Source organism: Sapajus apella, unplaced genomic scaffold (genome assembly GCF_009761245.1).
Source record: "Sapajus apella isolate SASKATOON/1434 unplaced genomic scaffold, GSC_monkey_1.0 scaffold33, whole genome shotgun sequence".
In the NCBI taxonomy this organism is placed as follows: Eukaryota; Metazoa; Chordata; class Mammalia; order Primates; family Cebidae; genus Sapajus; species Sapajus apella.
In genome coordinates, this window is record NW_022436973.1 from 15,682,407 (window position 1) to 15,696,019 (window position 13,613).

Genomic DNA, 13,613 nt, shown 5'->3' on the forward strand with positions numbered 1-13,613 from the left:
CTCATCTATTAACAGTGAAAATAATGTAATTTCTCTAAAGTAGATTAACATTTACTGGGCGACAGAAACGTGGCTTTAAGTCAATTTCAGTATTCCTTATCACTAGTAAGTTTCCGTATATGTCAATTGTTTTATGACATATAAATACAACTGTTTTATTGTTTTGGTGTTATTTATAATAAAGGAAAACAAACATTTAAGCCCAACCACACAATGGGAAGATACTCTGTGCAGTTGTTTCCTGCACTAACAGGAAAATGTAACCTAATGTAGAAAAAGAGAATAAAATTACACACAAATCTAAATTTCTTAATTTAGATTTAGAACTGATGTATAAGGACTGATGATTCCTGTTTAATTCCCAAAGACTGCAGCAAACTCAGAGTTGCCCAGGTCACCTCAAACCTGTTTTGCTGGTTTCTTGCAATGTCATCTCAAATTGATCTCTTAGAATCTTCACAAATTAAAACAACAAAATTTTTAGCTGTTCTGAAGAGCAATGATAGTAAAACTTATCCTTTATTACAAACACTTATACCCCTCAAACAGTATAGAAAACACTTGATTTAACTTATGAGTGTGAGTTTCTAGATAAAATACAAACACTGGTTTCCTCTCTCTGTCTTTTCGCTGCCCAAAGATGCAGTGCCTTGTGGAATAGAGAGATATCCATTTACAGTTCAGTCTTTTGGCATTGTTCACACAACAAAAAGGCAGCCTTGCCGCCTCATAGTTTTTTTTTTTTTTTTTTTTAACAATTAAAGAATTTTGCTTCACATGTAGAGTTCAACTATGAGTGAGATAGAAAATATGTGAAAGACATACATGGAAACGATTGCTAAAATTTGGCCATAAATGCCCTATAAGGCTAAAACTAAAAATAGTATGACAAAAATAAAGCAAAGGCTCACACACAAACTCTCTCCCTCTAGCTATGGGATGTTCCTTCCCTGAAAGTTTGACAAATGGAAGGTAGACCAACTGCAGTGTGGCAAAGACACCAGTAACTGACCACACCACATTTAGCGAAGCTTTCTCTTCAAAGCCACAATAATGCAAGAAAAGAAAAAATTCTCAGCTACCTTCGAGGGGCAGACAAGAAGAACAAGTTAAAATCAGTGCACAAGAGAGAGATACAGAGGACATCTCTAGGCTAACAGGCTGTGCTCACTTCCTCAAGTTTACAAATGGAACAGTTTGAATTCAACTGTTTGGGTACAAAGACTACTTGTGCTGCACTCAAAATAAACATATGGTTAATGCATGTAATTATTTTTTCTAAAAAGGAACTGGATATTCTTAGGCTTTCACTGTGTAAAATGACAGTTAAAATGCAATCAAATTGGTTGCTCATGAAATCCCAATCATGAAAGGACCTAATGATAAAAAGGACAAAAGCCTGGGGACACTGAACGAGGCTAAAGTCATAGCCTTTCCTCAACTAGCTTTTCTCCTTTCTTATACACACAAATGATCCCAGAGGGATTTTAACCTCAGTGAATCTTTTTTTTTTTTTTTTTTTGAGACAGGGTCTTACTCTGTCACCCAGGGTGGAATTCAGTGGCATTATCAGTGGCTCTCACTGAAGCCTCAAGCTCCTAGGCTCAAGTGATCCTCCCACTTCAGCCTCCAGAGTAGCTGGACTCCAGACGCAAGCCACCACATCTGGCTAAATTTTGTAATTTTTAGAGACGGGGTTTCACCATGTTACCCAGGCTGGTCTTGAACTCCTGGGCTCAAGCAATCGAGCCACCTTGGCCTCCCAAAGTGCTAGGATTATAGGTGTGTGTCACTGCCAATACACATTTTAAAAGGGCAAATTAAGGCCAAGGTGGGCGGATCACATGGTCAGGAGTTCGAGACCAGCCTGGCCAACACAGTGAAATTCTGTCTCTACTAAAAATATAAAATTAGCTGGGTGTGGTGACACATACCTGTAATCCCAGCTATTAGGGAGGCTGAAGCAGGAGAATTGCTTGAACCCAGGAGACAGAAGTTGCAGTGAGCCGAGAAGGTGCCATTGCACTCTCCCAAAAAAAAAAAAAAAAAAAAGGGACAAATTAAAGCAGCAGCAGCAAACCAACTCTTTGGTTTTGAGAGGCTGACCTGCCCCTTGCAGCTGCCAGCCGCTGCTCAGCAGGTCCTGTCATGCACTGCACAGCTTTGCTAAGTCATGCCCTGATGCCCTCAAGTAGGTACTATGAGCATCCACGCAGCTGCATGTGGCTCCTGTAAAAAACTCCTAGCCTCATTCTTTGGCTATGAGGTGATTCACACCCCTACGGCTTTATTTTAAAGAATTCCAAATTAACTGAATCTTAGGCAAAACTGACTCAATATTAAGAAGAAAGGTCTAAGGTGGATAAAAGTCTAAGGCGACAAAGCTGAAAGAGAATGGAGAACGGGCCTGGAATGGATTCTATAACACTGTTCATTTAAGTCAAGTCAGAAGATTTTGGGGTGAGGTCTTCTTGGGTGACTATTAGTCACTTTGGGGAAATGAATGAACAGTTTTGAATCACGGCAACATGTGCTAGTAAGCTAAAGAGTGGAATTATATGAAGGTAAGTGGCAGTAGGAGATGTTGATTGACTTGCTAAATATTTAAAAGTCCTGGAGAGTCTATAGTTATTTACCTGAATGAAAAATCCTGCCATACAGAACCTTGTGCCTTCCTTTTCTCAGCTTTGGGTCACCAGTTATTCTTTGCAAAATAATGACAGCAAAGTCTTGATCATATTATCCTTTGAATGAAAATGTATTATCCTATAAAATATTTTTTTGGGGATTGAGGATTTTTTTTTCTAGTGATCTACAAAAGCTGATTAAAAGCAATTATCACAGAAAAGGGTGTTATTGTTTTGTTTTGCCACTGTCCCTAGTTTTTTCTCCAGATACTGTCTTTTAATAAAACTTATTTTTATTTCTCACTCTAAAAAGCAACTGTGATAAATGGACATCATGGATAATGATATTTTTAAAGGCATGTAAAAGGCACAAGCTGATTATCCCTGTTCTCTGGTGGGCAGGGATGGGAGAAGGAGGCAAAGTAATGGTGAGAGCTCAAGGCAGCTTCTAAGCCACCACCACAGGCAGCACTTGGGTGGGATTGTTGAAATTTAGAACCAGGAGTAGACTTAGCATCTAGGCGAACCTCTTCACTTTCAGATGAGGAGGCTGAGGCTCAGAAAGTCCAACGTCATCCTCTGCTAAGTCCCCGGCTACTGGCTTTCCTGACTGACCAATGTGAGAAGGAACACAGTCAAGTACTGCTCACTTGTCAAAGGCTCACGATAATAAAAGGATCATAGAAAATAAAAGCTGAGGCTTTATGGGTGTGAAGGTTCAGCCTTGTGTTAACTGCCATACCTGCTTCAGGTGCTCAGGCCATCCTTCACAACCAGTCAGGTTAGAATCCTGCTTACCTGAAATAGTCACATTAACTACTTCATCTTCTTCTCTTTTTTCATATATACAAATCCTTCCCCCAAACCATAGAGGTATAAAATGTGGTTTAAATAATAGAGTATCATATGAAGTATATGAATGTGTCAGTTTCTGAAGGAAGAAAAAAAGTAGGTGCATATGTGTCTGTAATTGGGAATACAATTGTTTTTCAAGGATTAAATACTCAACACTTTTTGCCCACTAATAGAAATAAAAGCTGGAAAGAGCTAATATTTTTCGTAGCAGCAGCAGCTAGTTGCATATAAATAGTAGAAAGTTTTGTTGTACCTCTTTCTTCTGCTCAGAAAACCAGCTTGTATCTTTGTTTGAACCTTGCGGCAATATATGAAGATCCACCAGGACAGCAAAATTCCCACACTGAAAGACATTAATGGCAGAGTCAGTGTCTGTGTGGCTCATGCCCAGCAAACAATGTGAGAAAATCTCACAAATTCCTATGTGGCTGATCATGATGAAACGGCAACAAAGTTCACTACTAGACAGAACTCTTAATAAAGAACAGGGCTACAGGTCATAATGTACTACTTTTCCTAAGTTTAACATTTACAGTGGAAGTGCTAAGGAGAGATGCAATATTAATCAGGATAGGAAAGAAAATATCTATCTCTGGGCTGCACCTTGAAAGGGGATATTCAGGCATCTCAGCAGCAGTTGGAAGACATCAAGCATTGAGAGAAGTTAAATAGGTCAGTACTAGGTAGGCTCCATAAAAGAATGATTCCATGCACAGCCAGGGGAATTTTTTCTTCTACTCAGCAAAGAACAGATAGAAGATACTGCATTTTCAGATGGACAAAAGGATTGGCTAGGACAGTACACTTTGGTATTGAAATAGGAACATGGAAGAATGAGAAGCAAGAAAAAAAAGGTAGATACTGAATGCCAGTTAACAAAACTAAAAAAAAATATGCTACAAAACTGTAGCCTTTGTTCTTATTCTATAGGCTACCGCTGTCCAGCACTTTGAAAAAAAATGGAGATATTCTATATCAATGATGTTCAGTAAAGACAGCTAAAAGCCATATGCGGCTCTGAACATTCAAGACGTGGCAATTGTGACTGAGAAGCTAAATTTTAAATGTAATTTAAATTAAAAATTTAAATAGCTACACGTAGCTAGTGGTTCCATACTGGACAGCACAAGTACAGACCCTGTGAAAAGTTGTTGCCTTATAAATCCTCACATATTATGAGTAAAGTAATTTCTGAGAATCACAAGATAACTGGGAATAAACTAATTTGGAAAGGAATGGGACACCAAGTCTGTAGGTTGGAGATGGTCTGAGAGACCCAGAGGTTTGGTTTATGAGACCAAGAGGTTCTGGTTTATGAAACCCAGAGGTTCAGTTTTTTCACTTCCTTGGCTGGAGAGTTTTTTTTTTTTAAATTCTGTCCTATATATCAATGGTGAAAGGAAAGTAGTTTCTACAAATGGTTAGACCATCAGATGTAAATATAAAGTGAAACTTGACAACTACTTCGTGCTATACACAAACTTTAATTGGAGATAGATCACATACCTAAACAAAAAAGATAAAACTATCTTCCTGACCTTTGGAATAGGAAAGTATTTTTTAGACAGAATCAAGGAAACACCAAATAACAAAAAAAAAAAAAAAAAAAAAAGTTAAATTGTTAAATGTTCAAAATTAAAAATTTGTTAGTCAAAAAAGCACCATTAATAAAATAAATAGGTATGCTACAGAATGGGGAAAAATGTATCCATGTGTTTAATCATACATATATCTGGCAAAAAGGACTTATATCCAAAATATGTAAAAAAACTCCTACAAATTGATATATTTTTTTAAAAACCTGAGTTTGAAGACACTTCACAAATAGGATAAATGAATGGCTAATAAGAAAATGAAAAAAAGTGTTCAATATCATTAGTTACCAGGCAAATGAAAATTAAAACCACCAAGAAATACAACTACAATACCCACCAAAATGACTACAATTAAAAACACTGACATAACATGTAATGTTGGTAAGGATATGGAGCAACCCAAACTCTAACACTTTCCCAGTGGAAATGTAAGACGGTCTAGCCCCTTTGGCAAACAGGTTTGTCAGTTTCTTTTAGTCAAACGTACATTAACTTATCAACTGAACCAATGATTCCTCCCCAGGTATTTACCCAAGAGAGATGAAGCGTATGTGCACACAAAGACTTATATGCAAATGTTTATGGAAGTGTTAGTTATAATAACCCAAAGTGAAGACAACCCAAAAGTCTACAACAGGAGAACAAATTCTGTCATATTCATGCAATGGAATGCTACTGACCACATATCGATATACTCAACATGTATTCATCTCAAAAACATTAGGTTGGGCAAAAGAAGCCAGACCATAAAACTACATACTGTATGGTTCCATCTATATATAATTCTAAAACAGCAAAATCAATGTGTGATGAAAGAAATCAAAACAGAAATTTCCCAGGGGGGGAGGGAACTGGGTGAGAACTGTCACAAAGGAACTTTTTTATATGTGATAAGAATACCTTGATGGGGTATGTTAATGTGCACACTGTAATCAGTTCCTTTCACTGTATTTAAATTATACATCAATAATAAACAATTTTTAAACACTGTGTAAAATGCACTCATACTTGTTGGCAGTTACTTAAAATGTAGGTATTACGTCCCTGAAAATGTGTGGGAGACCAAAATGAAGTTTACTGGGTAATAAACTGAGAAGCATGTTGAAAGATGGTTTCCTATGATGTAAAACAGTGCACTTTAGTGTGTTACAGTTTAGCGTGTTGCAACCAGCATTTTACTTTAATGAAAGAGAAGTGAAGATAGTATTAGAATGCAATACAAAATATCAATGTGTCATATGGTAAGATCAAGAATTGTTTTGTGAAATGTAAGTAAGTGTGTACTCAGTTATGATGGAAAGCCTATTTCTTATTGTGGGTTGTAATAAAAAATGTTTGAAAACCACTCAAGTATACTGTTAAGTTCTCAAGAGTTGGTTATGGAATTAACCTTTAAGGAGTCTGCTGCCACCAGGTGGAGGCAGCATGCCACAACTACAGGATCTTAGCCATGGAATATTAACCTTTCATGTGCCATGGACCTATTTAGCCAGCTGTGAAGCAATGAAGCTTGCTCGAAATAATATTTTTAAATGTATGAAACATATCATATAGGATTAACAAGAAAACCAATTACAGTGAAGTGCAGTTATCTTAACAAAAGAAAAATTTGTGACATAGGAATGCCTGCACTTCTTTATGAAGGCATTGGGTTTTGTCAGATAGTGATGATCTAATGACGGCTACAAATCTGAAGTAGTGATAAGCATAAATGATGTCTTCATTATCTGCAACAACCATAATGTAATATGAAAAGAGCTATAATTTATAATGGTGACAAATACTGCTAATACTATTCATATTTTTATTATTCATAATAAAAAGGAAAACTAAATTTATTAGAACTTGGTCACAATAAAGATGTAACTTTTTCCCATCCAAGTTCACTGACCTCTGAATTCTATCACAGACTCACTGAAGTTCCAGACATTCTAGAATAAAAACCCTTCCAAAGTGGTAAAATATGTCTCAACACATTTTATTGTGGGTTCCCACAGGTGCTCTTTCCTGATTTTTTAATCTAAACCAAGCTCACTGCTACCTTTTCATTAGCAAAACTAATTCTGCTTTTTTTTCTTGTAACTCTCCCACCACCACAGAACTAAATCTTAAGAAAAAAAAAAAAAAAGGAATCTTAAGTTTAAGCAACTTGAATTAATATTTTAACAGCAGCTTTCTTAATAATTAACATTATAGTAAGGTCCAATTTGATATTTCTCTTGGGAAATATCAAATACCGTTTTGGGAATTTGATCACAAATAACCCTGTCTAAGTTTGAAAATAAACAGATTGAGTAAAATGTCTCTTTTTAGAAAAATAAATTGTCAAATCTTACTGCAGCAATCAGACTTTCCTGGGGTTTCTGGAAGACTCCAAGCTGTTTGGCAGGCAGTCCCCTCCCCCGCAGGGGGCTCTCCCTCTGCAGCCAGCAGTTCTGAACTCTCTGAATTCCCGCCCACACTAGGCAGAGGTATTCTGCCTTTCCAAAGTTCCCTGCTCTCAAACCTTTGCTTCTTGTCTCTCATGAAAAAACAGAAGTGGGGAAAAAAAAAAAACTTCTTATGCTGCCAGTAGCACAGCCTCCCTTTCTCCTCCTCCTTAATTAGGAAGAGGTTATTTCTAGTCTCAGATGATCAACTCTCTAGCTTTCTTCTGAAAGGAGCAACACGGTAACCATCACTTCTTTCTCAGGCCAGAACTGGTCACTCTGCAGAGGCCAAGCCATCTCTTGAGCAGCCCACAGGCTGCTAGGAACAGCTTCATGTCACATACACTGGGCTGCAAGTCCCCCAGTCAGGGCCTGGTCTGGCTTCTATCCCCTCCACCCAGAGAATTCAGCCAACAGCGGGGAGTCACCCCTAACTCCTCCCTTTCCCTAACCCTCCAAAATCAGTCACACATCTTGTCCATTTTAATTTTTTAGAGAGTTCTGAAACACACTCCTCTCTTGCTCTGCTGCTCACATCTCCCATTTGGAAGATCAGAGTCATTTCTATTGGTGTCCTGGATGAACACTCAACGCCTATCTGGGCAGTCTCTAGCCCACAAATCGGATCAGTCCATTCCTGCTGCAGCTCAGAGTAGCAAGTCACAAGCCTCTAATGAGGCCCACCTCTTTGTCTCCTGCACCTGACTTTTTCATCCTTGGCTTACATTACAGCTTGCCTCGCTGCTTCCATGCTTGTTGAGCTCCTACTGTATCCTCAAACCCTAGCAGGAGTGTGGCCAACTCTGTGGAGCTATTCTGAACAGTTTCGCTTTCACTGCTCTGGATCAGTCCATTCTTGAGTGATTATTTATTTCTGCATTAAATGACTGGTCCATGTAGGGCGCCCATCCTAGGCTATAAGCTCCATGGAGACAGGTCTATATCTCTGCCAACCCTGTATCCCCAGTGATCAGCACCGTACCAGCCCTCAGTGAATGCTTAATATTTAATGAAAGGAAGAACAAACAAACGAACAAAAAATGACGGAACAAGTTAGCTCCAAGTTTTGGGCAAATCACAGCCTTGTCTGCAAAGTGAGAGCTCTAAGCCCTTTCTAGGGACAAAGCCATTCCTATTTGGCCCAGTGCACTGACACATCACAGAACAACTTCCTGTCACCCTATCCTAGAGTGGCAACAACTCTGCCATCACCAACAACAACCAGTCATTTTTCATATTTTGCAAAATGGGAATACAAGAATCTTAGGATTACTTCACTAGAAACTCACTGCCAACTGAGTGTATTATTTTTCCTGTCTCTTTCATAAGAATTCTAGAGGTGCAACTCAACACTATTTCCAAGTCCTCAGAGGTGGAAGGCCTTGTCTTCTGACTTTGCATTCAGCATAAAAACAAAGGTGAAAATATTAACATTTTTGACGCACAAAGCCATCTCTGGAGCAGACTCAGGACTCTAAGAGATGTAGAAGGGTCCTCACATTCTCTCACGCACTCATTCATCATCATTAAACACCTGCTGAGTTTCACAGGGGCATTAGCCAGGCCCTGAGAGAGGAAGGGGCAGCAGCAGGGCACTGTGACATTCATGACCACAGCACTAGGATCAGAGGGAGCGGAGTGACGGCTCTGCCTGAGGAAGGCCAAGGAAGGGAAGGCGATGTCACAGTCAAGTATCGAGGAACAGGGCAAGCAGTGCACAAGGAAAAGTAAACAACGCCCATGCAGAGAAATAGCTTGACTAGCTCACGTGCCTTGGAAAAGGAAAAGAATCTCAATGTAGAACACAGGACATTGTTGGCAGATGGGGCCAACAGGGCAGGAAGGCTCAGCCTACAGAAGAGCCCTGGACAGGTGAGGAGGCTGGTGAGCTGGAGGGCTCTCTTGAGCAGAAGTGTGGAGCATGGGTGGGCAGGGGGAAATCACTGGAGGCAGGCAGTCAGGTTCAAAGCCACTGCAGGAACCCAAATAAGAGACCATGCAAGGTGATCTCAAGGTGAAGGGGAAGGGGCCCATTTGAGGGATACTCAGAAGACAGAAGCAAGAGGATGTGGTTGGGTGTGAGAGAGGAAGGACAAGGCGGGAGGCCCAAGGCATGTGGGCAGTTTCTACCACATCCAGGGGGCTCCCAGAGGCAGCTTACATACATGGGCCTGTTGCTGAGAAGCCACACAAATCATCACTGGCATTTTACACCCACCTGGCATTAAGGATGTAAGGCAGCTTCAAGTAACAAGGCAAAAATTAAAAATGGGGAGACTAAGTAAAGGCAAACAAGGGTAAAAACGTAAGATGAAACCAGTGGTAGGCCTGCACGAAATTCCCACCACAGTCCCAGGTCTTTGCAACATCTGGCTTTGAGATTCCTAATTACGAATGTGAAAAATGCAACGCCAATTATAGTCAAGAAGATGAGAAGAAATCCATGCTGAGGATAACTCAATCATTCTTGATACTACAGCTTGAGTCTCCTAAAGACCTTCTCAGAAAACGTGAAAATTTTCTTCCTGGAGCATCAATTTCACAAAAAAGTTTTAGAAAACATATTAAATATTTTCTTATTACCACAAACTGCATGTATCTTACAGCATAAAATTTTATAGTGATGTGATTTTTAAACACAGCTTAGCCGGGCACGGTGGCTCATGCCTATAATCCCAGCACTTTGGGAGGCTGAGGCAGGCAGATCACCTGAGGTCAGCAGTTTGAGACCAGCCTGACCAATACGGTGAAACCCTGTCTTTAAAATAATAATAATAAATTTTTAAAAATCACAGTTTAAAATATTGATTGCCATTTACAGAGCACCTATGTTCCAGGCACTGTGCTAGGTTTTACTCACAGCATTCAATTAAATCCTTGCCACTCTGGTGAAGGAGCACAGTGATTATTCACATTTCATATATAAGGAAGTTGAACTGAGGAAGGTCTAGTCCAAGATTACACAGGCAGTGAGTGCCAGACCCAGGAATCAAATCCAGATCTGTAAGATTCCAGAGCTCACTGGCAGACATTACTCTGAAGTAATTTAACTCCTGTGGAAGGCTACTCAGGACATACTTCCAGCCTCATATGGGAACATGTTTAGGCTGTCTAGCCTGGAACCCAATCCTCTTTATTTGGGAACTGGCCCCTATACCCTCTAGGTGAGCGATGACAGCCACGTGTGCCCTAGAACACCCTACACCTTAGTGCCTGGTGACTGCACCGGCAATTCTCAACAGGGTTCTGCAGCTCCCTTCCCTAGGCAGCCTGATTCCATGCGTGATTCCATTCCAACGCAGGTAGGGAGAGCTCAGATGCTCAAGGTGCCACTGTGAGGCACCATGTTGAAACACTAGTGCAGTGAAGCAGTGAGAGCCCCACTGTAGAAAGAATGAGGTGGAAGGGGTAGTTAGTGAGAAAGAAGGATGAGGAGAGGAAAGAAAAGAATGCAGCAGAGGATGACAGCAATAAACTCCGCAAGAGGTGGGGTGGAGTTGTGAGGGTAGGAAAAAAGTCTCCTGACATTAAGAATCCCTATTTAGAGAGTTATAAGCTGAAGAAAAGTCAAAGCAAATGTGTTGTCAATTGAATTTCCTCAGCCTGTTCCTAATGTAAAATCCTGGCCCAGGAAATCCAAGCTTGTAGTTTACATTTAAGACAGGGAACCAGCATACCTTTTGGATGGCATACTCAATAAACTAGCAGACAGGTCAGGAGATGGAAGAATAAAGAGTCATTCTGTTGGAATATGATATATATTTAGCCCAATTGCAAAAATTTACTAATGGTGAACAAGTTGGCAATAACAATAGTTAAGATTCATAGAGCACTTGTGTGCCAGACACTGTGTCAAGCCCTTTCTGTACACTATTGCATTTGATTTTCCTGACAACCCAAAAGACAGAAACTATTACCCCTTAGTGTTCTGGAAACACTGGGAAATTTAAGAGCACTCTTTGTCTTTTAGGAGATCGCTGGTGATCATGCCTGGGTTTTGTTTGGTGCGGTGCCTTGCCAACCTGGTAATACTTGTCAGGTTGGGTACAAGGAACACTTCATAATCTCAGCAACAGAATTAGACACAGCCTGAATTTGAGATCATAACATACAAAGAAGGCCTGAAGAAAGCCTTTTGATGACTAATGGGAGAATGGCCTAGCACAGGAAGTCTAAAGACTATAAATCTCCTCTAGTGATGCCCCATTTAGGAGGGATTGCACCACCTCCTATCTCTGTCAGTTTCTCTGTATATGAAATGAGTGAACCGAGGTACCTTCCCTTTAAGATCTCATCTCCTGGTCATTTTGGTTTGCAACCTTTTACTTGGATTCTACCTGCACACATAAAGTAAAATCCACTGCTGCTTTGGAATAGAGAGGTGGAGAGCGCATTTCCTGCTGTGTTGATCTCTCTGGGCATGGTTTAGTCTCGGTAACCAATGACAGAAAATGCCAGTCACGTGGCTAAAAATCATGGTATGAGACATGGGAAACAGAGGCTCTCAGTGGAGTTAGCTGAGGCAAAAATCTTAGGAACCAATAAGCTCTTCCCCAAAGCACTGCCCAACACTTTCGGGCAGGATTAAGCCCTTCTGTGCTGCCACAGCACTTGGTTCATGCTTCTGTTGTGGAAATTATCCTAGGCTGAGAACACGTGACTATATACATCCATTTCCCACCAGGTGGCCTTTGTGGAGGAGCTGCCTTCTGTTATCTTTGGGTTGTCAATGTCTAGTACTGGGTCTGGCACACAGACGGTCATGAAGAGTGTTTGTTAAATGAAAACATACATCAGTAATGATAATTAAGTGGCTGGCTTATTCTCTCTCTAGGAGGGATTACCTCCCTCTCATCTGCACCCTGAACTCAGAACAAAAAACACTACAGAATCAAGCTCATAGTTTGCAACTAAGGTTGCCCCATGTATGCACAGAAGACTCACTCATGAATCGGAATGGCTATTTTCCCACTTTCTGTCAATCAGGCAGAACAAGATGCAAGTACAAAGCCCGGGTTGACAATGCGAATCCAGACCCATTAAAGGGAACTTCCTTGGTTGCAAATGGATGACGGCGCCTTTAAGCTTGAGTTTTTCGGGTTAAAGGGATGCTTGGGAGGGTGTGGCCTGTCTGAGGTGAAAAGGACTCGGGAGGGGAGGGAGCTCCTGTCTCCTGTTTAGTGTCTGTTGTGGGACCTCTGACTACAGGTCAAGGATGTACAACTTCCCAATCACTTGTTTTTCACAACAGATTTATTGTTATGGTTGGGGAAAGATTCTACAAAGATAAAGAGTGAAACATAAAGGAATGAGAAACAAGAGGGAAAAGCAGAGCAAATGAGTTTGGCAGTAGCTTCTAAAAGGAGGAGAAAATCAAGTAAGAGGCTGTGATGTCCTTCAGTAATTGTCTCTGGTATCCTATTAAAAAGGAGCTTTGTGTTTTGACCTAGAGTGCTGTAGGGTGGCTCACAGTTTCCCTGGGTAAGACTAGAGAAGGGAGGCGAAGTACTGCTTGGAATAAAGCAATGGTCAACCACGTTATTATGATGGGCTGCTTAAATTTAATACATGCCGCTGGGACCTTGGGGTAGAATTCAAGGCTGAATCACAAACTCTCAAAGCTATCACTGCATGAAGAGCACATTTGGGAATAGGCTCTCAGGGGCTCCATTTAAAAGATAAGAACTGACTTCATTTCTTTAGACACCCTCCCTAATGGTTCTCAGGACATAATTCTTTCAAGTGTAACCTGCAGGCCCCTTCCCTCAGTCGACAGGCCACTGACATAGACACAGGAGGTGTTGCAATGAGTAAAACAGTGGCTTGGTTCAGCACAGACCTGACTTCAAATCCTAGCCCTGAGCCTCCGTGGCTCTGAGACACAGGGTAAGTTCCTCCAATGTAAAATGAAGACAGCAATGAAAACTACCTCATGGAGTTGTTTTGAGGACGACATAAGACAATGTGGGCACAAGGTTTCTCTACCGTGCCAGCCACACAAAGGGCTCAAGAAGAAATATTGGCTGCTTTTTTCTCTTTTTTTCCTCCAAAGGTAGAATTTGCCTCAAATTCCAAGGATTTTTAAATGAATTCTGAACTGTCAGTTC

At 40.5% G+C, this 13,613-nt stretch overlaps 1 protein-coding gene across 1 annotated transcript in view; it reads right to left on the reverse strand.

Annotated features, from left to right (window-relative positions):
• SLX4IP (SLX4 interacting protein) overlaps window positions 1–13,613 on the reverse strand; it is a 199,322-nt gene that overhangs the window by 80,827 nt on the left and 104,882 nt on the right. The window contains exon 3 of the mRNA XM_032295418.1: window positions 3,736–3,825. Within this exon, the coding sequence (XP_032151309.1) occupies window positions 3,736–3,825 (90 nt within the window). The remainder of the gene's footprint in view (window positions 1–3,735; window positions 3,826–13,613) is intronic.